Source organism: Trachinotus anak, unplaced genomic scaffold, assembly GCF_046630095.1.
Source record: "Trachinotus anak isolate AG129_WGS33_773 ecotype Australia unplaced genomic scaffold, CSIRO_AGI_Tana_v1 ptg000032l, whole genome shotgun sequence".
Taxonomy (NCBI): Eukaryota; Metazoa; Chordata; class Actinopteri; order Carangiformes; family Carangidae; genus Trachinotus; species Trachinotus anak.
Window position 1 is genome coordinate 16,175,677 of NW_027273883.1, and position 26,191 is coordinate 16,201,867.

Consider the following 26,191-nt stretch of genomic DNA (forward strand, 5'->3'; position numbering starts at 1 on the left):
TTTTCTCTGCATTTGAATACAGTAATTGGTGTTCTTTTTGATCTTGATTATGAAACTGCGGTTGTTTTTTTTTTTTTTTGCAATGCAATGTTAACATTAATGTGAAGTGAAGTGTTGGACAGGCTGTTTATTGGGTGAAGTAAAGATTGGAGTGTTGCTGAAGGACTGATTTTTGTCGATTAACTCTCGGCAGGAACTTCAAACGGGAAGCAAGAGTGTAACCTTCCAGAAGAGAAAGATTCAAAGCAGTGACCAAACTGATTACCCTTGTGTTCACCTTGTCATCTGATAGCTCTGTGAAGAACAGAGGAGGAGGGGAGAGAGAAGGAGAGCAGGGAAAGCCAGTAATCTCTGACGAAAGACAGATACTTTTTATGCAGATTAGATGCAGAGTATTTTTAACCATGCAAACTCTGGTGGATAACAAATTGTTTGATTTGGGGCTTTGACAGTTTGTTTGAATATGTAAATATTACAGAGGGAATAGAGGAAGGGAGTGAGGGTAGGCAGGCAGAGATAACGCTTCTCATTTACAATCAAGTCTTGAGATTAGATGATACTTGTTGGTATATAGCCTGCGTTTAGACCTCTTTGCCTTTTAATAACCAGTTTCTCCTTTTATTTCCCCTTTAGTAGCTTTGATTTAGGTAAACACACGTTGTTACACAGAGTTTAACCCTAGAACACTAACGTTGGGTGATTTTCACCCACACGATTCTTGTCATGTGATTTTCATTGTGTTGCTGCTGTCTGAGTTGCATGGGTCCTTGGGTAGCTTCAGGTTGCTCATTGATGTCATTAATGGTATGTTTGTTTCCCTCCTCCCATCTATGGTTTTTTCAAGAGGCATGCGTTCAGGTGATTTTCACCCGACGTTAGTGATGGTGTTACTAAATTTAATGTTAGTGTTCTAGGATTAAAGGTATAAGCTATGCCATAGCAGATGAGTACCTACTAAAAAAATGTATCCACGTCTGGGAGACGACGGCTACAGAGATACCACGTAGAGTCTGTAATTGGTCAGTTTGGCCTGCTTGTGAATTCTTCCATTAGTTTCATTAGTTTTTCATATTGAATACAACACTACGGAACTGAAGAAAGGCAGTAGTTGTCATCTCCACTGCAAACCTCCTGCTCCCTGTGATCACACTGTCTGTCACAGTGAGCAACGTGCATTTCCAACCATAGCTCTACATATCACAGGCACAAGAAAGAATGTAAACACAGTTACTGAGGGAGATATAATTAAAGCATGACACAGCCTTGTCACACATAACGCACCCAACTAGTGATGGTGCCATCATTGGCTGACATATGTTTCTGAACTATAAATCAAAACCTTTACTATAGTTACCTATGACAGGACTGCTGTTAACCCCTTTTTTCAGGTTTAAAACCAGCTTTTGATCATGGATACAATTGGCTGGAATTATTTTCTTAGGAATAGAAGAGGCTCGGAGTGGAGCTGCTGCTTCTTCTCATTGAAAGGTGTTGGAGGTGGTTGGCATAGTTTAGACAGCTGATTAGGATGCTGAGGGCATGTAAAACTGGATATGGGGACTTTGTGTCCCATCTGGTGAAGGAATGCCTTGAGATGCCCCAGGAGGAACTGGAGAGTATGGACATGGTCAGCCACACTCCCCAGCTGTATAAGTGGATGGATGGATTGGGTTTGTAATGACCCACCAGCAGAGCTCTGCATGTTAGGGGTTAAAACCAGATGAACTCAATGCCTGCTTAATTGCAGACTATTTCTGGCCAGCTCCAATTAATTTGAAGCTAGGGTTATGCACATCCACCCCCTCATATCCTCCCCTCACACCCACTTCTCCCCCTTGTGTTCATGGTCTAAAATCATCCTAATTTTGGAGGTGACCTGCTGCTCCTGAGATTAAGTTATGTATCATTCTCCTAATCCTTGCTGACAAGTGTGTGTGAGTGGTGAAGCCAACTTCTGCAGCATGTCATCCACTAACAGATGGCATAAATCATTCTCTTAAACGCTGCATTAAGTATTAATCATTCTCAGTGCTGTCACTGTCACACTGCTCGGTGGGCCGTGGGCGTGCAAAGTGTGATTAATGGAGGCGGAGATTTAAGGAGCCACTTTTGAGCCCCCCCACCCCTTTTACCTAGCATCCCCAATTGGCTGCGGCAGGACTAATGGGGGCACCTGCACTTCCACAACAATGACCTCAGAGAAGTGGCCAAATGGATCATTGGGGTAATTCGCTGTCTTTGGTGGAGCAAAACCCAGCTGTCTCATCCGGGAAGAATGAAGCAGTAAATGTACCATTTTTCAAGATTGGTGTGTTTCATTTGGCTTTTTGGAGTCTACTTGCTTTGGTCTTTGATTCTTTTTTAATCCTGAGGGGCACAACTGAGGTGACATGGCTTAGTACAGTGGGAAGCACATGGTTATCCACGGGAGACTCCATCACATCTTTGTATTGTGGACATTATTTGTGTAATATTAAGACATGAAGTGTCACCGAATTGTGTTTCTGAAATAAGTTTCTATTATTTTTTTTGACAAAATGCAGTGTGAAAGAATATGAGAAAATTCATTTATGGACAGTGAAATATTTGCCACTTTTGAAGGTGGTGACTGCAAAGCGTTCAGTTGCATTTCATTGTCTTTTCATTCTTTGCTTTCTCAGTATCACCTTCTTTTTGAGATTTCTAGTAATTCTACTAAAGTAATTTGACAGATTTTTGTAAATGCGGTTGCACAGCCCTGATCCAAATTCCTTCATTTGAACCTTGCACTGCTCGTCTCCCTTTTGCAGCTCTAAACTGAGACAGTTGTTTCAAGAAAAACTACAGCATCAGTCATTTCAGCAAATGCCCAGGAACAACATGTTTCCATTCAAACTGTTGTTGTCATTACAGGAGTTTCAAGTCTTGTCCAAAGAAGAGGAAGTAGCATGTTAGTTATGTTTGTAGTCAGTGTTTTAATTATGTTGATGAAGGTCCCCTGAACTTTGCGAAGTAGTGACATTGCCCCAAACCACTGTGTTTCCCCTAACCTTGACCAAATTAGATTTTTTGCCTTAACCTAACCAAACCTTAATCATAGCAACTGTTGACACAAGGCACGTCCATAGATTCATGCTGTTAATGCTTAATTCTGACCTGACCATCTGCGGGCCCCAGCAGTAATCCAGATTCTTCAGACTCACTGTGCCCATTGTAGCCTCAGATTTCTGTTCTTGGAGTACAACTCCACGTTTTCTGCTGGTGTAGCCCATCTGCCTCAAGACTTGACGTGCTATGCATTCAGAGATGATACAAATCTGCTGCCTGCATGAAAAAAGCAGGTTTACAGATGTTTCTAATAAAGTGTTCGGTGAATGTATGCATAGTTGTTGCTGGATGGCTTCTGCTTAAACTCACAATACTGTTTGTCTTTGAAAACATAATGTCCCTTAATTATAGTTGTTGTTAGAACAGGCCTAATTTGTTGTGGAGGGAGATTTCTCTTCATCATCTTTCATCATGTTTCCAGTCCCTTAAAAGGCCTTCCAGTTATGTGCAGTGGCAGTGCTGGCTTCAGGATTAACACTCTCCTGTCTTGCTCCCCGCACTCTTTTGCCACCCTTGCCTCTCGGTGCCTCAGTTCCTCCTCTTCTCTCCAGTGCCCTTAATCTGACGTTGATGCAAAGTGAAAGACCACTGGCGCTCCTCCGACATCCCTATTCAGTTCCCCTCTGCGCCTGGTCTCCAATCTACTGCCTTTGCATTGCATGTGCTTAGCTTCAGGCTCTGCGCTTCATCTCCCCCACCCTCTCTCCAACCCTCCGTTCCCTCCCTCAGCTCCAATGCTGCTGGGATGCTGGACTCGGAGCTGCAGCTGATGTGGTTTGGCGAGCCGTGCGAAGTGAGATACAATGCATAATTATGTTGTCAGAGGACATCATGATGGAAACATCTCAGTCCCTAGATGTCACGATGGGATTCTATCACTCCGCTCTGCAGCCTTCTGTCTGCAGCGTTATTAAAATGGAGGCTCACGCTGTCCATGATGGCAGCTTGTGAGCTCCAGTTGGTGCTTGTTTTCACCAATCTGAGCAGTTGTCTTCTCAAAAAAGCTTGTTAGAGAGATTGTGACAAGAAGTCCTTTTGCTGTCTTGCGTACCACAGTGAAAGTATTTTTAGTGATATGCTGTTAAGCCCTTACAGCTATCGAGCCAGAGTTCCTCGACAGATACATCCTTGAGTCTTGTATATATTTTGAAGCAAATCAATATGACGTTAAGGCGAGCTCCACAAGACATGCAGTTCATGTTCATTGAGTAATTACCGTTAAAAGATAACCCTTTACTTTTTTCTGTCAGTATTGGGTCTGATATTTAGGCCATGAAGATATTTATCAGTGCCTGGTCAAACTTTTATAAGTTATTGCTTTTTCATTTGTCAGCTGGATGAAATTGCAGTGTTATGGTTGAACGAGTGTGTATTGATGTGCCATTAATGACATCTAATTATATACAAAACGACACATACACATCATACAACAACAATAGGAAATAGAGGTGCTTTCGCACACAGGACATGAACAATTAATACAAACACTATGAATGATTCCTATGTTTGTGAAGAATATAGATTCCATCAACATTCACCGTGAAATTGCAATTTCATAGAAGTCACTGGACAAATTAATAGCAGTCCAATTTCAGCGTAATTAGATTTTATAATTAGAAGACGAATGGCTCCTTCTGAACATCTTCCTGTGTGTAAGGCAGACAGACGCATGCTGAGAAAATGTGAAGTATACCAGCGGGGACTCTCTGCCTATATAAAAGGCAGTGGCATGGTGGAAGGAGGATATTAGCGAAAGAAGCCTCATAAAAAGCCACTCAGCCCCCCACTCCAGTCTAATGCCAGGTGTCCCAGGGTATTTCTACCTTTAATCATCTCAGTGAGAGGTCTAAAACTACTTGATCCCTGATTAAGACCCTTAACTCATTTTACTTTGGCTGTGTAATGAGCCTGTAAAAGTCCCAAAGTGAATACTGGTAGGAGAATGGCTACTTAGACGCTGTCAGTATGCTGTTATGCTTGAAAAATGCTCTAAAACTCATCTTGTCTCTGACGCCATAGGTTTGATTGTGCAGAGTTGTGCACAAATTACATGACTGTGCTTAAATGCAAATTAGAAATTTAAACACTCTACCGAGGATTACAGAGTAACAATATTTCCTCGCTCTCCGCAATTCATTTCGCCTTTCAGGTCCTCTACAGACATGAGTTTGTGTCTTCATGGAAGATATTATTACACAAAAGTGCAGTACTTATAAAAGAGTAAAAAAAGCTGCAAGTAGACACCTCATGAAAGGATTTGGATTATTTTTTGACCTTTTACTAAATCGCACTGGTCTTTGAAAGCAGCTAAAACCTTTCATAAGGTGCCACCATGAAAATGTATTTGAGATGTATTTATGGCCTGTGGAAAATGATCCCTCTTTTAAGCTGAGGTGTGGCAAAGGGAGTTCTGATTCATTTGTGCTCACAAAAACACTGTTGGCCTTTGAGACACACACTTTGAGAACAAAACGGCATACTTTGCTCAGCTACTGATATTGTCTCAAAGCTCAAATTCTCCTTGTACATGAACAAATTGAAGAGTTTTTTTTCTAAAAAAGTAGAACATGTCAAACAAGTGTAATTTAAAATGATTGGCTTTGGAAGATAAATAGCAAACCAGTCAAATTTCTATGACTTGGATGATATGATAAGCTACATATTTGATTGTGGGCATTTCATTTGGTGTTTGATGTCTATGGTTGTCGACACTCAAAAGGGAATTCTGAGTACTTACAGAACTAGGTCATCTTAGATGAAGTTAGGTTGTAAAATGAAAAATAGATCCATACAGATAAATTGGTAAGAAAGGCCGAAGTAAAGATGTGTCATATATGTCAGAGCTCAAGTTGGTGCTTTATCATTACATGTTAAATAGAAACTTCAGTCGAAAATGATGTGAGTCCAGCAGTGATAAAACATCAAATCTTGTCTTAAAGTAGAAGCCAAATTGCTCCACAGCTGTAGCCCTCCCCATCTCTCCTCTCAATTCTCAGTCAGTCTGAGCTCACAGCCATCTGTGGCTGCATAACCTCTAGTTCCCCCTGCATGGGTCCCAAAACTGTGGCTGAATATATGAGGAGGAGATGGAAGTAGCCTGTGGGGTCTTCCATCAGCAAGGCTGACCAACTGGGGCAGAATCACAACTGGGGCACAGCAGGGTGCAGATATGTCTGAGGGCTCTGCATGCTCTTATGTTGGCTTTGTTAATGTTCAGGGTTACACCCTGCATTAACAGCAGCTGATCAGAGAGCTTGCTACAGGCATAGAATATCTATGAAATGTTGCTGTAGCGTTAAAACTCAACATGGAGCTGATCTGCATGATTTCATGTTTTACTATAGAGGGAAGAAATTTGGCTGAAATTTGGAGATTAAATGATGTTTTAATGCACAATTATATATTATTTTACATGTGCATTGAATTGAAAAAAGAAATGGTAAATGTCAACCAATGACAAACTGCAAGTAATGTCTTTCTTTTACATTCAGGAGTCATGCACGGTGTCAGATCGCTTCTACTGTGTTAAAGAAGAAAACGTTTTTTTAGAAGAATCTAGATGTGCAGTCAGAGTCCACATTAGTGTGCATGGCCCTTATTCTTCTGGCCAGCAGCCACATATAACAAATGAACCCCTTGCTCACCATCTTCCAGCGCCGACCCTCTACATCTGCCAGCAGAATGTCCTTATTCTGCAGATTTCTCAGGATTTTTCTTGGATCTCATAAATTGTCCTCAGCAGCAGAATTAGAGGATTTCTCAGTGAAATGGAGTGTAAAGGGACCATTGCTTTGCAGGCTCCAAAGGGATCTATTCTCTGTGTTCTTAGAGGGATTTTCTTCATGTTGAATTTCATGTCGTGCAGAAAAGTCTGACAAAGGTGCTGAGCTCCTACCTGAAGATTTTCCTCTTAACAGTTCTGACTGTTCAAAGTTGGAAATAACAGGATTTCAATGCTTGGTGCATATATTTCAGCCTTACTTAACAAAATAAATAAAAGAAGTTGCCAAGTCATCAAATAATTTCTTCTCCAGCCTCTTGTGTCACTTCTTCAAAGCGAAACAGCTGCTGCCGTCAGTCAGAGTCGGTGGTAGACGCTCCCACTTTCATAGTCCAATAAACCAGAGTGTAAAAGCGCAGATGCCTGCTACAGACAGCACCACTGGTTGTCACTGCACTGTAAGCATGGCCACCGATTTTTGTGTGGAATTTATTGTGTGGTGGTGCATTGTGTTTTCCTTTTTTAACGTCTGCACACATGAGGAACTCATCACAGCTCACGCAGGGCACAGTGATTGAAGCTGCAGAGGGATTCCTGGAATTACTTTTACTTGGTGAAGGCTGATTCTGAAACCACAGGAACAGAGGGGGAGAGAGAGAGAGAGAGAGAGAGAGAGATAGAGGGAGACGGAGAGGGCCAGTGATCAGTAGAGAGGCAGAGGGGTATGATCGAAAGGCCATTGCTGGACTGTTTGTATGACTCAGTGGAAAATTTCCCTCAGTGTGTGCGGCCGCTGTGGAGCTAGAGGTGCTTCCGGGGGCGAGCTGGAACCCATTCTTCAACCCTCACCTCCTTCACAATGGGCCAATAGTTTAATTAGCTTTATAACAGCCAGTCTTGGCAGCTTTCCCTCCCTCTGTTTCCCGCGGTACTCTCACCTCAAACATTGTCCCCTCCTGGTTGGCTGAGGTCCAGTAGACAGTGCCACTCCCTATGATGTTTCACACTCTCTCACTGGAGCATAACACATTCAGCTTTGAAAATATGCAAATATTACGGTTACATTTAAATGCATATTTTGTGTTGGTATTATCACCTTACTATCAGTAGTGTTTGCTTTGATTAACAAGTATGTGCTGTGTATTTTCTATATGATAAGCCTCTTAAATATTTTTCTAGTCCATGCAGTTTCTCCAGGTGTGAATTGGATATCTGTGCTGTTTGGCAACGTCTGATGAGTCTCACTTCAAACCACAGGGACAGAATGGAAATGTAGATTTGTTCAAAATGGTATTTTCTGCCCAGAGAGCATTGAGCCTGTCTTCAAAGTGCTGTGACCAAAGCATGGCTAATCACTTAAAACAAGGCTTTTTGTTTCTGCCGTCTCCACTTGGCCTAACGTGGCTGGAACGTGGCTTTGTCCTCATCTCGTTGCTGACGCACCCAGCCGGCAATCTGCACCCTAAATTCCCTCCTCTCCTCTCCTCTCCTCTCCTCTCCTCTCCTCTCCCTCTTCACATGGTGTTGACAGCAGACACCCTGTCAGAACCTCACTGATTAGCCCCCAGGAGACTGGTGGAAACACTCGTACACCCTTTTATTACGTTTGAAAATACACAGCGCCGGCTTCAACGTAATGCTGGTATTTTCCTCACTGTGTATCTGGAATTCATCGTGACTTAAAAAAAAATTCAGACCACGCACTGATGCGGATCATTGGACTGCTAGGTGGCAAAAACTGACTGAACTGAACTCTGATTTTTTTAATTTCCACAGGAACAGCTGAACTAACAAAGTCTAGTCTTTCAGTCTGGATCTTTCAGACATCAACACTTCAGGGCAGGAGGATCAGTTCAGGGCCGGTTAGGTGGCTGAACACTAAACCAAGAACAGTTAAAAGCCACATACGCAAGCAGTGACATTTAACAGAACCCTCCAGGACTTCAGGTCACTTTAATCACCTCCTTGCTTCACCTCTTAAGAATGGAGGAAGGAGTAAGAATTAACATAGAGGTCGCAGTTCATGTGCCATGACAATTAGGATTTAGGTTCATTTGGTGTGGCTGTGACCATCTCTCCTTAGATTGAGTGTGAAAGCACATCCTCACGTTTGATTGCTGGATGTCTCTTCCCATTTCTCCACATGCCCATCTTTGTTTGAGTGACGGCCTGTTTGCACTATGTGGGTCCCTGCAGCAGCAGCAGCAGCAGCAGCAGCAGCAGCAGTGTATATCACACATATAAATGAATGCCTACAGACAGAAGCAGGGGCACACACGCAGCCACCGGGGCATGCATTTATAAGCATGTCATGTTTAGACACACTGGACTAGCCACTTGGCTCCAGCCACAGTGAGATTGATGCAAAACACCACGCGACTGGGCAGGTGGCAGCTGCGCCAGGAAGTGCGTCCACTGCAGGCCAAAGGACCATGTGCTCACAAGGGCTGCCCGGATATGAGGAGATGATCAGGTGGGCTTTGACGGCCGGCTGGGTGGTAGCCCAGAAAGGGTGGCAGAGCAGGTGGAGGCTGGAACGAGAGGAGGGAGCCGTGTCTTTTTAGTTTTAGTTTGACTTTTTGCCCTCCAAAGCTTTTGATTGTTCTGTTTTTCTCTCATTCATTTTCAGTGGTGTGTTTGTTGATATTGTTCTCATTCAGATTGGCATTGTTGTTCAAAAGTTGCCTCATAGGACACTGAGTGCACAGATCCACATGGAGTATTGGGTTGTCTTTGTTTTATTTTCAGTGTCAGTTCACACAAACACATAAACACATAGCTTTCCTTTCCTTTCCATTCCCTTGCTTTCCTTTCCTTTCCTTTCCTTTCCTTTCCTTTCCTTTCCTTTCCTTTCCTTTCCTTTCCTTTCCTTTCCTTTCCTTTGTTCACTCATTCACTACCTCCTTCATAATAGATACCTTGCTAATAGTATACTAGGTTGAGATGATGTACACATGTGGTTAATTGTCATTTTGCATCATCACTGACAGCTGTAGAGTCACACAGTATGCCCTGATTCTAAATCTCTTCATTTGAATATACTAAGACTTTCCCACAAATGTAGAGACCCTGATAGAGCACAAAACTCAGGGATGGTTTCAGTGCGATCTCCCTCTGCTGATAAGTTACACAGCTCAGTGATCACAACCCTGTCCCTGCACTAATACTGGACAGCTTCTATTCAAAGCAGATTTGAGTGACTTCTTGGCTCCCCCTCTGCGCACCAGCAGCACAGGTGGCACTACCTTTCTTCACTGATAATCCTCTAAAATGTCAGGCCTAAGTGGGAGGCTGCTCCTAGTCTGCTCAGCTGTGGAGTCACCAGACGTACTTAAATAGTATTCAGCCCGACAAGACGAGACTATTGTACAGTCTAAATAATTAGCTGCATGGTTTTGACTCAACAATCAACACTTTGTTTAATGTTTGTGACATTTGCTGTCATGCAGATTTCTTTCTTTCATGAATGTGATGGTTTTACGCAGGCTGTTGCTCCATTAGTTTGCATTAGGCAAGCTCAGCTGTGGGTTAAAACAGGTCCTTTTAAACCTTTCACAGGTTATGCAGCTGAATGCCAAGTTCAGTGTGATTTGTCTCTTAAAGCCTCCGAAGACCTGTTTTTTTCAATCAGTTCTGCCAAAGTCTAAACAGTTTTGTTTATGTCACATAAGAAATGTGAAATCTTGAAACTCAAACTCAAGAAACTCTTGATAAATAATCACTATGCATGCTTTTTTCCCCAACTTAAATTTTGATTGCTGCTTATATAGTCCTGAATATTTAATCCTAAAGATCAATACTTGAACTGAAACTAAGTTCTCTATGAGAGTAATATCATATGATACTTTGAAAAATATATATATATATTTTGGAAGATTGAAAGTAAGTTTAAGTGTAAACTCAGCTGCAGTATGAGTTCAAATGTTCATCCACAAAAGTTTCAAAATAAAGATTTGCCCTTTTGAAACAAAAGTCTCAAAAGTTTTTTTTTCCCAACATATTGGCACCAGTTTTCAGATCACCATTTACAAGGCTTTAAACATGAAAAACAAATTAGTACAGTGGGAGAACAGTGACAAATTGAAACCTCTGATAATCTGTTGGAACACTGTTGAAAGAGTGCTGCAGTTATGGAAAAAGAAAACTCAAATACAAAATAAATAAATTTTTTTCACCCCATCAAAACATTATGCAAGCCTTTCAAACTTAGTTTCAATCTTGGAAAAGCTTTTTTTTATTAGATTGCAAGCTTTCAAACACAGAGTTTCAACTTTTTAAAAGCTTTTTTTCAGTTTCAGAACATGACATGATATTCCTCCCATAGTGCAGGGGCTTTAAAATTTGTGTTTGCCTATAAGTCATGGCCTTTGGAGCTAAATGCAGATTTGTCTCACTAAAACTTAAAGGTAGAGACTGTATTAAAATGGAAGATGACGTTTGGTGGTGGGATGTCTAGATTTGTGCCATGTTAACAAAGTGTACAACAAAGTGTTTTTTTTTTCTATTTGTTTTGAAGTGAAATTTTAAATGGTATGACTCTGTTTGATTTCCCCGTCATTCGGAAAGGATCCCATGGCGGTGAAAAGATTAGGCTTTTACAAAACACTACTTTTAACATCCTTAGCAGAATATCATTTTACTCTTTAAAAAGGGTACAATTATCTGTTCTTTGTCTCCTCTTCATTGATGCCAAATGAAGAAAGAAGAAGAGAAAGCAAAAGCATACACATTACGTACAGCAGGAACAATGGATTGTGAGCAAGAGATAAAGGAAAGCCACAGTGAACTGAAATACTCAGTGAAATGCTCCTCTCCCACTCCCCTCCCTTCATGTGATCCTATATATGGGTTAGTGGAATTGAAAGGCTGCAGGTTGTGGAGACAGCAATTGGCTGCCTTTGTGTTAGTGGAATTGACAGGCAGCAGAGCAGTGAAGCTGCTACAGGGCATGTGGTTTAGCCGACTTGATAGACACCAGTTTTTTTTTTTTTTCTTTTCCAGTTGGGACGCTATAGGCAGTTTGATTAGGATGCACAGTCAAATGGAGTTGGCTCAGCTTTTCAGGGGTTGCATGCAATTGGCTGAGGTCACTTGGGATGCAAAATAAAAGTCTGTCACTGATGTTTGTGTGGGAAATTTTTGTTTTTGACATTAAAATCCAGACACCTTGCTTGTGACCTGTAAATGAACCCTCAAATCATGTCTTTGCTTGTATGACGGTGATCTCAGAGCGCTCTGGCGCTGCAAGCGGTTTGATAGAAATCACAATAGAATGACCCACCTGTGAACCAGGAAGTGGTTTTCTCAATGTCATGGTTAAGCCAGGGAGTGAATCAAATATTTACTTTAGCTGTTCAGTTGTTACAACAACATTCAGGAAGTGTTAACAGGTGGAAATTTTCAAGCTAGCATAGTTTAGCTTTTCAGTTGTGCACATATCCCACTGCAAGCCCTTGTTCTGAGGTTTGTCTGTAATGTATTCACAATTAAATATGTGTTATGTTTGACACATCATAATCACCTCTTAAGCACATTTGAATTACATCATTGTGCTAAGATGGGTTATGAATCATTATGATTGGATCATAACGTGTTAGTATCAAAATTAAAGACATCAGTTATTTCATAAGTGATGTGTGTCATAGTGTAATATTTATGTCTCGTTTTTATGAGCGTTACAACTGTCACATGTCATCATATTTTCATTTCATTGCAGAGAAAATAGTTTGGATCAGGTTGCATCAAGCTCCATTATTCACGTTGCTCTTCTGAGAAACTAGTTTGCTAAACAGATACATCAAAAACATGTACAATATATGTCACTGATGCCATTGAGACAAATACTGCTTTTGCAGCTGCATCAACAGTCAAAGTAAAAAATGTTGTGGGCATGTGCTGTTGTAGAAATCCAAGTGGAAAATTAGCTGTTTTCATATTATCTTAAAATACAAAATAAATAGGTCAAATAACTTTGTAAGTAACAGTTATTGAACTGAGGTGACCTCAGATTTTCACCTTTTGAAATCTACTGCTCAGATATGCAGTCTGTCTTGCTACCATATGCATACACTATTAGGAGTATTTTCATCAACATATAAATTATTAGGATTTTTGTCTATAGAACAGCCTATGGCAAGGTCAAAGAAAATGTTTGTTTTATGCAACCAATTGTGCAAAATGTGGAATTATTTTCATAATTGATTAATCATCTGTTTATTTTTTAATAAAACATCAGAAAAAATTTAAAATGACGATTGAGGCTTCCCAAAGCCAAAGCTGGCATCATCTTCCTTGTTTTATCTGACCATCCAGATAAACCGGAAGATAATAAATATTATTCATATTCACTTGACCATCATATATGAAAAATAAGAAGCAAAACAATTCTCATGTTTCAGAAGCTGAGGCTGAGACAATGTTTGGCTTTTTTGCTTGAAAAATCACTGACATGATTAATTGATTACCAAAACAGCTGCTGAATAAATTTCTTTAGAGTGACTGATCAATTAATGGGCCCAAAGGAATCCAGTGTAGAGTAATATAAACCAGAGAGGCTAAGACCAGGAAATGTTTGGCATTTACTTTAACTTTTCATCAGTTAGCAAAATTGTTTTTTTTTTTGATCAAATAATTACATAATCAATTATTTAAGTCCCGTGCTGAATTAGAACAATAGCAGCCATATGCAAAATTTCAAATCTCATGGTCAGAGATGAAAGAGCACCTCTGTTGCAGTTGTGTCTCATGTTTTGAACTTACATTTGCAAATTAGTTCCTTTACAGAGTCTCCCCACATCTATGTCTGTCAAACCTAAAAGAGAATTCATCAAGCTGGAGCCTAAAATGAAGCAGATGTTGAAAAGCGACTCACCAGACGAGATATCTTCTCTTGCTAATTAAACTGATTTGTTGTATGGGCCTTTCCACTCGTGTCCCACATGTTATTTCATTTTCTTTGGAGGTGAAGAGAAATGGAAATGCAAAAGCCCTGTCTGAGAAAAGACACCAGCTCAAAATAGACCAACATTTTGAAAAAAACAAAAAACAAAAAAAACTATAATTAAAACTAAAACCAACTCCTTATCAGCAGTGTGAATTGAGATTCCTCCAACCCTCTATCCTAAACCCACAGGAACTGGGAAGTGGAATAATTGACGTTTTCTTTTTTTTCTCAGAGAAACAGGAGACAACACGCTCAGATTGCTTTTGTCTTAGTGTCCTTGTTTTTCCATTGTGTTGCCCTCAGAATAGCTCTGAAAAAAAAAACAACAGTATTTTTGACTCTTACTCTACTGACATCTGAGATACTTTCATCATCAGCCCACTATTGAGAATGAAATATTGTACCACTGTCTTAAAGTAAAGGCAAAATTAATTTCAAGATGAATTGCAGCTGACTGGTGTCTCAGGATTCAGCATGAATACAGCTGTAGGAAGCCTTTTTGTCATTGTTCACCCTCAGAAGATGAAAAGAGAAAATGTTCTTGAACTATGTTAACTTCACTTCAGTGAATTGACAAGACGATATGAAAATTATTATCTTGGGAGCAAAGGAAGGTCAGAAAAGGGAAAGTGTTTTGTATTTTTTTTCTTCTCATCCCTCTGTTAGATTTTATTTTATTAGAAAAATGTGATATGAATATGTGACATATATATGTGCATTTTTGACATTAATAATCATAAACAATAATGTCTTATTGGAGGGTTTATTATCCTCATCATAATCAACTAGAGACTAATAGGATTAATTTGTCTGTTTTGAGAGAGAGAATACATGTGGATCTCTATACACAGCGTTATTTTTCATTGGCCTACAGTAGCTCTTACCTTAACTTTAGTTTGCATCTGAACGAAACATAGTTACATGTAAAGTTACATGTTTCAAAAAATGTTAAATATGTCATACAGAGTGACAGTGGCAGCTCTTGTTTCAAAAGTAAAGAATTGATGGAATATTTGGTAAACAATTTTTCCCATAATTAAGGAGACTGCTAATTATACTGATATTGTTTGATTTGGATGCTATGTAAAAATGTGTTATTCAATTAGGGTTAAAATTACATTACAGTTATACCCTGACCGCTGATTTTTGAAGCTGATACCTTGAGTTTAAAAGTTTAATATATAGAACAATATATCCAATAACAGCAATTTTTTAAAACTTAAACACTACACATAAAAAAAACTAAGATTTTTGTTAATAAACATTTACAGTGTAAAAATCAATTGTTGCAAAAACTAGGTAAAGTTCTACATTACTGCAAGTCTAGTTTGGTATTTCTGTACTGCAATTACTTTTTACTTATACTGATATATCTGCATTAAACCGTTATTTGGCAACATATTGGCCCAGCCAATTTTTGGCTGATATTAGCTCTTTGTACACTGTTAGTTATTTAGTATATTAAGAGGAGGGTGTTGCATTTTTCTGAGTAATGGAAGGTCCAAAGAAAATATTAATAATGCATGGAGGGTTTAGACCCCCATCCTCACCCCAATAATTTTCATACAGTCCCTTATTTTCTTTAGCATATTTCACTGTAGTCTACCCTGAAGCTCAAGCACTTCTGCTGTAGCTGTTCACCATCTCCAATCCTTTCTTCTCTCAATCTGTTTCCTGGCCCTCTGTGTGTGACTGTGCCCATCCAGCCACCAGGGTTGAGTTATTAATGCCCGGGGAGGCAGAGAGATGATTTCATTGCGTATTCAGCTGTGGGGATGGATGGCTTTCAGAGGCAGCCAGGGGAGTGCTGGGGAGGAGAGCCTCTGTAGAGAATAAATATACCTGTCTCCTGCTGATGCATCGGGCCACACTCACTGCAATGCAAATCAAGCACTCTCCTCCTCCTAACTGCCTCCAGTATTACTCACCTATTCCCACCTGGATCCCCACCAGCCAGACACTCAGTCACCCCAGACTCAGATGAGGTTTTCTGCGTGGAGTGAAAGAGCTCTCAGGTACAGGCTGCCTTCCCAACATGGTTCCTTTCCCATTTGTTGACGATGATATGACAAGCATCCGTGCCTCATCATCACGCTGCATTTCCCAGGTGACTTTACAGGTTCTGGTGTTCATTATCCACACTGACTGCCAGATAATTAAGGGCAAAGGCTTGGAGTTGACATTAAAGCAAAGGTTGTGAATGGTTTCTCGGAGCCCACACATCAGCCTTTACTGTTTTTGTTATAAATTAGAGGCTGGGTTCTAAGTGTTTTGGTCTGTGTCTTGAAATTGGCTGCATTTTCAGTGGGTTTTGATCAGTCTCCGACAATAAGGACTGGAGGATTTTATATCCAAGGCCACACAAGTACCGAGCTGTGTGTGTTCATCACTCTTACTTCTGTACTTTGTCTGATTTTCTTGTTTTCCTCTGAGATGTGAACCTCTCAAATGCAATGCCAAACACTGACTGGTAGTCAAAAATCCTAGGAATTACAAGGAAATGAAGACAAAAAGGTAACTGCAGTTATTTTTCATTGAATTTGTATTTGTAAACTTTTCAGAAACACTTACTCATATTCTTGCCGGGTAGAAATTTATTGCATCAAAGTTTATTGAAATAAATGAATAAATGATGAAACCATATACCAAACACCTCAAAGGGGCTGCCTCAGCAGGGTTGAGAGAGAAAGAGCTGAGCAATGGACCAGCCCACCAGCCAGCACAGGTGCTTACCAATCAGCTGATCAAGCTGGAGCTGACAGAAAACACAAAAATAAAATGGGATGTAACAGCCCTATTTAGACTAAATAGCAGCACTTTACTTATCTTGCTGCTGCTTTATTTGAAGGTACCACAAAGGACATGCTTGTTACTTCAGTAATTTGTAGACTTTCCTCAGTGGACAGAAAGTAGATTTTGGGACAATCTGTGTTTACTGCATTAGCTTTTTCCACTTATTTAGTACTGCATATAGGTTATTCTGCATCTATGTCTTCTTTTGTCTGTATAGTTCTTGGAGGGTCCCTGAGGACAACAGTTGGACAGGGATCCTGTAACACACCAAGAACTGAAGATGTGTGTTCATTGCTCCATTGAGCTGGTGTCAATGTAATTCCCAGAGTTTCCATACGCCGCCTCCTCCAAATCACTGAAGCTAATTTACATCAAATACAACTTTTTACTACCTCTGTGAGTGGCTGATATGACAATTTGGTACTCAAACAAGTACTACAATTTGCAATTTACAGTTTACAATCTGTTCAAGTACTGTTCTGTGGTGTTGGACTCTGCTGTTAACTGCAGTGTTTCAGATCAGAGGATCGCTTTTGTATCTAATGATATTATTTTGCTTTGAAATATTAGGAAAGAAAAATTGTACATTTTAAGATTACATTTTGATAGCTGTCCACTCTTCATTTAGGTCATCTTGACTTAATTTAGAATATTAACACATTAACTGTTGGTGATACTGTGGGGTAGGACTCAGCCACTCCTTTGATGTTAACTTGTCCCTGTTTTGTCATGTTTGATTCAGTCAAGTGGAAAGTTGTTGGAGTACAAGCACCTTAAATAAGCTTAGGCCAGCTTCCTTATGCTTAAAACATATGCAAATAAAGAGGATAAACAGAAACTCTGACACTCTTCACTGTGCATAACTGACGCTCTAATTAGATAGCAAGGCAGGGGATTATACAAGCAAACAGACAAAGAGATACCAAATCTAATATGAAGGTCTACATGTGACACCAACAACTGATATGAGCAGAGAGCGACACAGTGCTGATTGACTGCACACATAAAACTAAGGAACATTTTTACATACCCCCAAGAATCTGGTGGCAAATTGGAAGTGTCTGGAAAACAAGTTGCCACCTTTTTTTATTTCCTCATGAAAATCAAAGAGGAGCAACTGCATCCATCCTCTGACAGAGCCTGGCTCACCACTTCCACAGTGTAAATCTGAAGTTACTTTGGTTTGCTTAAAGTCAGGGAGCTTATATATACATTTATTTATAGGGTATTCTGTGCTGATGCTCTCAAGATCAAGTTTAAATTCACAGTCAACACTGAGATCAGTGCTAAACAAAGTGACACTGCACATCATCCCCATTTTTTGTTCGCTCTCATGTATTCCTCCTAATGGTGCAGTTCTGTACTGCATGCAGGATGCCACAGCAGGTGGATTTGGCACCGTGGAGCTGTTACAACATGTTTTCTGTTGGTATTGCAACATTGAAACCAAGGCTCCCGGGCTAGTTTGTTTAAAAAAAAAAAAAAAAAGACAAAAAAAAAGGACAGACAAAAATATATTAATCTGTTTTTTCCATTTGCTCCCAAGAAGTGACACCACATGCACTTTCTGCAGACCTAGTTTCATACTGGTACTGCAGATCAGACACATTGTGATGAAAACAGAAAGCCTTAGCAGTCTCACTAGCATTTTAATGATACAGACTCTAGGATTTGCATTAATTTGTTCTGTATCATCTCCACAAATTACTTCTCCAAGGACAAAGTAGTGATATTAAGTAAATATACTTACAGTAAAAATGAAACTTGTTATTAAATGAACAGATGAAAAGCTGTATATTTGAAATGGGTGTTGATTTATATCAGCTAACAACAGCATGAACAACAGAACAAAATGTAAAATATGCCTGAACCCTTAGCCACAAAATCTTGGCAGTGGCTTGACTTTGCACTGGTCACTGCACTAAATTATGCTGTAATTATTCAGGTAAAAAATGGCTGCTGACACCTCCTACACTCCAGCAGGAGCTGAGGGGGGAGTGCGTTTGTCATGATAGATGAGCTGGATGTCTCCTGGTGTGTTCTGAGGAGATGACATTCCCGGGCAGGGCCGTTCTCAGATCCCGGCTTCCTTCTTCTGCATGATGAGAGTTTTGTATAGGGAGGAGTCTGTAGGCTTCATTTACCGAAGCAGCAGGGAATAATATAGTGCCAGCGTTTGGATGTGTCAGGTCCCATATCTCCGGCTGTTCTATTAGAAATAGACCCCAGTGCGGGACAATTAACCCCTGGCCTCAGCAGCAGATCTGTGCAGTAACAGCCCAGCATGGGGCAATAAATCAAACCTAGAGGGAGAAACCCACTCTCCCTCCCCTGCTGGTTGGCTGCTACTATCACCCAATGGACTGAGCTTACATGATGCTAGATGTACTCTGATACCGTATAATCACTGGTAGGTGCAAGAATGATGTAATAGGTTAGCCGTGGGCAAGGCCACGCTGAGTGTGTTTGTGCTGCAGTGAATAGACCATCTGAAGAAAGTTCAACACTTTGGACAAACTGTAACCTTTTAATCCAAACAGCAGAAACTCATTTTCTGTGGTATTAAAGAGTAGGGCTTTGTTGATACTGTTCTGGATTGCTAACTGAAATGTGCCTGTTGCATCCAGCATAGGAATAATATTAAAGTTAGGTTGCTAGTCTGGGTTAGTTGTTATTATGTGGCAGTGATGTGGCTGCAGGGATGGCAGTGTTGGTCAGTCAGTAAGTCAGTCCAGTACTTTGTTTCAGACCAATGACTTTGATGAACCCCTAAGTTTTCTCTGGGGAACCAGTTGATATTTGTTTGCTCTGATTAAACTGCTTGTGATGAATATTTGCGCAGACGTTCATGTCCCCCTCAGGATGAACTGTGTTAACTTCATCTAAAGTCATCATCAGGTCAACATTTAAATTTGTCCACAACTTTTCTTTTATGACACTTTGGTTTATTTAATACTAATGTCATTTCCTAACCTTTACTTTGTCTGGGGGGCTAATTTGCAAATCTTAACATGCTAACATGCCAAACTTAGATGGTGACCATGGTAATTGCCTCCTATCAGCATGTTAGCATTATGAGCATACTGGTTAATGTTAGGATGTAGTGCACATTGTCTAAAGTACATCCTCTCATAGCTGTTAGTGTGGCTTTAAACTCTTTTTCTTAAAGTAAGTATAATGTTTCCAGGCAATGGATGACAGGAAATGAGAGGAGAAAGAGAAGGCAAACAACTTGCAGCAAAGACACCCGGTCAGATGTAAACTAGGAACGTTGTGGATCACAGTTAGTGCCTAAACCTTAGCCCATCAGGACAGCCCCTTAGTCTTGTTTTTTTAATAACATTTCTTGGTCTGAATCAGGAAATTTGTAAATTTGGCTCATTAACTGTATTTTATTTACAGAAATTTCAGTCACTTGTTTTAAGGCAATATTTAACACAAAAGATATGGAAAACTTGACATATTTAATTAGTGTTTTGTTTTGAAAAGAAGAATATCCAGCTTCTTTTTGTTAGCGTCACAGTTTATTGATTTCCGTAATGATTTGGTCATTGATGTGCAAATATCTTTATTGAGATGAATGTTTTGTTACAACATGTTCCTCATGTTTCTGATGTATTTTTTGTTTTGGTAAGGTACCAAAAACCACATATTGTATTGGTGTGGATATAAAAACATTTCAGACACTGCTCAACTCCACGAGAGAATCTTTCTTTTGTCCTCCATTTTATTTGGCCTGTAACATAACAATCACAATAACCTTTAATGACTGCAAGCGTTGGATATCTGATACATTGGTAGTAAAAATGAGAATTATGAATCCTCAGTACAGTGAAGCAGCCTGCGTTTTTGTCTGCAGCCTGTCATATTGAGACCATTGGTTTAATGGGAGATTAGGGAAAAGAATGAGCGACAATAAAGCTGTGGACCACAGGGGTCACCTTCAGGAACTGCTTATGGTTATTCCTGTCATTAGCATGTCGTGTCTCGTGCTGTCCGGCTCCAATTATGACTGACACAGGATCTAGTCTTATGACTTGGTTGTTCAAACTGCCCACTGTTAGGCTGTAATTCTCACATCGATGGACTAATGTGAAATATGGCAACAGATGCAGAGAGCAATGACTGAAGCACATTATTCAGGACCCAAGGGCCATTGAAGCCATAGCTATTAAATATAATTTGAAAAAATTAGCTTTTTGGCACATGGAATAGCAGGTTGTGAGGTATTATGATAATCACTAGAATCCCTAGGGTGCCTGCTCTCTCCAAATGTTATTACTATTTGTATATGCCTTTGTGAATGGGCTCTGGAATATGTAGTCTTGTTTGTGAATGTTTTATGGGAGGGGTAATTCTCCTCAGATACAGGGGCAGTTATTGCTTTTGCCAGGGCTTCTGTTCTTTTGTGAGAGTCTGAAATAATTATTCATTCAAATAGATTTTCTGTTGGTTTGAGAGAATTTTTGCATGTGTGAACACATTTCACTACTACTTCATACACTACTAAAAGCTACATATTTGTGTAATTCTGCATGTTAATATTGTTGAATTTTCCAGTGTTTGCAATTGCAAAGAGTCTAATATTTGTCTGAGAAAGCCATAAGTTGCTGTCAATGTTAGCTCTGCGGGTACTATATTTATCCATAACAATAAAGTTATTACAGTAACCCTTGTGCATACCAAAGCTGACAGACAGCAGGTGAGAGCAGTGGTGCGAAGCTCACTTGTGTAGACATGTTCACCTCAATAGCAAACAGGTCACTGGTTTGGCCCTAAAGGGTAGAGAGGTGGTTTGTGTTGCTGCATTGCATTTCATTGTGGCTGGCTGCTTGGATGTTGGTTTGGGGTTCTAGTGGACATTAAATGTGGGAGGAAGACAGTATGGTTGTATGACTGATTTCTCTCCCATTTTCCACAATAGGAAGAGATTCAGAGGAAAATCTAAAAATAAAACCCACATGAACGTGTAACACAGAAATCAGCACATGACTATTTATTTAATCATAAATCAATTTGTAAGCAAAATATCCAACATTCTCTCGCTCCAGCTTCTCAAAATGGAAATATTTGCTGGTTTTCTGTGATGGTAACCTGAATATCTCTGAGTTTTGGACTGAAAATGTGAATTTCCAAAAAAATATATATAATGACATATTAAGCGTTAATAAAAGTAATCTGTGTTTATTTTTATCAAAACTGATCTATATAACCATAAATGTTGTGTCCTTCAGTGATGGCCATTGTTTTAATGTTTCCTTTTTTTCCAGCTGCTGGCTGCACGTTCGAAGAGGATTCAGACCCCAATCTGTGTGACTTCACCCAGGGGGAGGAGGATGACTTTGACTGGCTGTTGTTTCGGACGTACAGTTCACCTTATTCCAGCTCTGACCTCCTGCGGGGTGAGTGGTCCTCTTTCCTGCAGTGCTATAGCTTGTACTTGATTGCCTTTTCAGTCTGCAGCCATTTTGTGTGGTGAGACGTCTGTTGGCATGCAGATCTTTGATTACACAGAGCTGACCAGGAGCTTGGCTTGCTACAAATCTCACGCTGAAACACATCAAGTAAGAATTCATGGGGCACAAGACCAGAAGCTATTTTTTGGGCATATCAGCATGTGATATGTGCTTGCGTTTCTTTTTAAATTATCCCAAAGCCTGGGGAAAGTAATAGACTTTTGTTTGTACCAATGTGACTGACATATCAGGAAAGTGTGACTGTCCAGCGTCCATTATGCATCAGCTCTAATGAACCACTCACCCCAGTTTTGTCTGCTTCCCCCTAACCCCAAGGATAATTTTATGTTAACCAGCCTCACAGGACTAATGGAAACCAGCATTTTCCTGCCATCATCCTCTTTACTTGTGGTTGCCAGAGGGAGATGGCATGCATAGTTTATAAGGCGCTCCTCCATCTCTGCATTAACAAATACCTACAGGGATCTGGCAAAGAGAAGAGTGCTGTTTCAGCTTCTCAGCAGAAATACCAGTGGCAGCAGTGGGCGCTTTGCTGAGCTACCTCTACAATGGAAACTAGCAATATGATGAAGGCACTGACCTCCTTTAACCAATCAATCAATCAATAATATGGTAATGAGAATTCAACCAATGCATGACAAAAAACATGCATTTACTTGTTCATTGTACATGAGAGGAAGAGAGGGAGCAAGAACTTGCATGTTCAATAGCTGCAGCAATTTCAAAAGCTTGAAAGAAAAAGTGACATCATTTGATAGCAGAAGAGACAGTTCAGTGGCAGTTAGAAAGACAGATAAGCTAAGAGGAGCAGATGTAAAAATGACAAGATAGGACACAGTCAGATACTGTGGATCATTTAAAAAGAAAAAATTGTAGGCCACAGGGAATACTCCATCCTTTGAAAGTTCTCCCAAGTAGCCTTTCAAAAATTTTCATACATTTCCTGCAGGAATAAATGCTGTTATTTTTAAAAGGTGATTTATACCTCTAAAATTCCTTCTTGTCTCTGGGTGTTTATCCAAACAGAATTCTGAATTTTATAAATCCAAAATTTAATCCTAAACACTTAAACTGCACTTAATTCACTTCCACATCATCAGCATTCAAGTGAGAATCTGCACGCAGCCACCAGCCAATTCACAGCAGGCGATGGGATAATTAATACTTTTCCCTTTGGGTTTAATTAAAACTTAGTGCCATGGCATTTACAGCGATCCAGGGCTTACAGTGAAACAGACTAGCACAGGTGGAATGAGGCAGGTACTGTAATGTGCACATGATGAGACGACGTGAGAGGTTCTGAGCATCAGCTCGCGATCGATCAGTTCTGAGAACCGGGAGACGAATTCAGTTTAATTTATTTTCCTTCAGGCCCACAGTAGAAGCAGTGTGTTACTCATGTTCTTCGTCTGATTGGTGTCATTCTATAGTGACAGGAGTGTTCCTTCCTTAAGTACATTGACTGACATTTTCACTGTGTTATTTAAGGTAGATAACCTTACTGCAGATACTGGCAGAGGAAATGTTTTTCTTTTTTTCTTTTTCCTTCCCTCTGACTTAATCCCCCTGTGTTGACTTCTAACCATGTCTCACGTTGGGCAGCCATAGTGGGGGGATAACAAGAGTTTATGAGATAAGGCTATTTACATTGGACCAGTATTAACTTTGTGGGGCTGAGAAATTGGTGTCGAGGGAAGATTAGTAAACACAGCTGAGATAGCAGCAGCTTGTGGCTCCCAGGAGAAATTAGAGACTACCGTTCCCATGAAAGAGAAAATCGTCTTGGAAAAAAAAGATGATAAAATGTGGTGAGATCTTAATAAGAATGGCCCATTTTCTATCACATTCTCCTTTATTTTGAATTAGATTGGAGAGGTCTGGTTGCTATTGATCATCTTCAGTCCTCTTGCTGTTTTAATGAACAACCTGGGCTTGCAGGATGATGACCTTGGAAAGAAGAATGGGCCTGCATGTCAAGTGTAGCTTGTTTTCTGAGAGGCAGATTCATTAGCTGAAGTTTTGAGTCTGCTGCAAAATCCATTACAGTACATCAGGCTCACCTTACATTATACATTACATTAAACATGGTTAAAAAACTGTTAATGGCAATGTATCTTGCTTGTTCCGTTCCCATTGTTAGGTGTTGTAATTTTTTTTATTCTTATGGCAAACAGGTAAAAGATATCGGTGACATGATGCCCAGATATTTACAGCAAAATTAGAATGAAGGTTGAAAGGAGAATTTTTGCAGATCTTAGACATCTTCGGGTTAGGCTGGTAAAATGAGAACCCACTCAGGAATAGGCACGCACCACACTGGCATGTGCACCCCAAATAACAGGCACACAGAGAGGGCCACGAAGGAGACTGACTGGGCTGGTACACCGGCCTACCAATGCAATGGCTCACTGGGATTTGGCCCGGTATGCCTGATGGCCCATCTGACTGTGAAGGGTTGTTGTTATACCTCAGTGGTGTACGTGCGCAGTATGTCAGCAGTTGGAGTGACTATCAATAGATCATAAATATCTATCTAACTTATATCTCTCTCTTCTCGTTACTTCTTCTTTCTCCCTCTCTCTGTCGCCCCAGTTGGGTGTCACCACCTTTCACCACTTTAAAATTAAAAGCCACCTGCTGTGTTGTGTAATTGTGAATTCATGACATCGCAGTGGTGGCAATGATTTTGCAGCGGTGGGGTCAGGAAACATTGAAATTGAAGTTAGATTGGCCAAAGTTGCTATGCTGTAAAAATAAATGAGCTGATATAATTCCAAAATTCCTTGAAATCACAACCCGATAATCTATCTAAGGATGGATTTGTCCTTTAAATTGGATATTAGAGACAGAAAGTTCCCAATACAACCCTCTGTTCTACCAGGTGTTTGTTCTTGTTCAAGTGCCACTGAGTACAAAATCCTCACTCAGTTTTCCACCTCAGCAGCCCTTCAAACAATGTCTCCTTTAGTTTCCAGCTGAGTCATACAGAAATTCTCTGACAGTACTATAACAGTGTATGCTACTACTTCTTTTTTCTTACCATGTGTTGCATGCTAATTCTGCAAATCTGTCTCTCCCTGTCTTTTTTTTGCTAATGTCTGCTGTGCTGTCCAGTGGCACACATACAGTGAAGGTAACTTTTAAAAGTAGGTCCTGCAACAGATGAGAATCTAACTCCATGTGTGTATTTGTACATCACACTGCAACAAGCTACAGAGTCAATGGACTGGCTGTTTTATTGGCTACTAACACAATAGATCCTTACATAAATACCCTCAGACACTCTGAATGGACTCTAATGTTGGATGGGACCTCAGGTCCAAGAAAGGTTAAGACTTACATGAAGCACGGTTTTAAGCATTGTCATGGGGTCAGAGCCTGGTCAATCGGCACATACTGTAGCAGCAGGCTCAATATAATGACCTTAACGGAGCTAATTCATACAATAAAACACACAGACAATCCTCCATCTGTATCTCCAGCATCCTCTACTCGTCGGCTATGGAGGACGATGTCATATCTTGTGGCCTTTACTATCAGTCACCTCTCACCCCTGCCTGGCCTCAGCCACACACCGTACATCAGCTGCACATTAGTGTGTGTGTGTGTCATTGACAGTGACCTGAGATTCATCTGCGTCTGTGAAAGGATGAAGCAGAGCGAGGAAACAGATACATCTGCTGTAGGAGAGGTGTTGTTATCTGAGCTGACCAGCCATCCTCACTGGTTTAATACTCTATTACACTGCTCTCCTTCACCTTAACCTTCCAGCAGATTGCATTTACCATATATATACAGTCCACATCATCCCATTTAAAAGGTTTCCATTTATTCTAAGATTCAAAATTCTGTTAGTTTTGCTGTTATAGCATGGTGCATTTTTGCACAGATTATATACTGTATAGTTTATAATCTTGCTATTTGACTTGGTTGGTAATATTGTAGGTATAATGCAGATCATTTATTTTATTTCAAGGAGAAGGCAAGTGCAATTTAAATCTACTTTTTATTGTATTAAGCAATATAATTATATTGAATTGAATAATTATATTGTACTATAATTCAATCTGTCTATATGTCATATTTTAAAATTTATCTTGTGTCTACATAGATATATAGAGATATAATTATGTATTGTTTTGTAGTCATGAATAGCGTAGTTGCTATTCA

At 40.1% G+C, this 26,191-nt stretch overlaps 1 protein-coding gene across 4 annotated transcripts in view; it reads left to right on the plus strand.

Annotated features, from left to right (window-relative positions):
* ptprub (protein tyrosine phosphatase receptor type Ub) overlaps window positions 1-26,191 on the plus strand; it is a 150,817-nt gene that overhangs the window by 23,638 nt on the left and 100,988 nt on the right. For all 4 annotated transcript variants that reach the window (XM_071469198.1, XM_071469199.1, XM_071469200.1 and 1 more), the window contains exon 2: window positions 21,815-21,946. In XM_071469198.1, coding sequence (XP_071325299.1) covers window positions 21,815-21,946 — 132 coding nt within the window. The remainder of the gene's footprint in view (window positions 1-21,814; window positions 21,947-26,191) is intronic.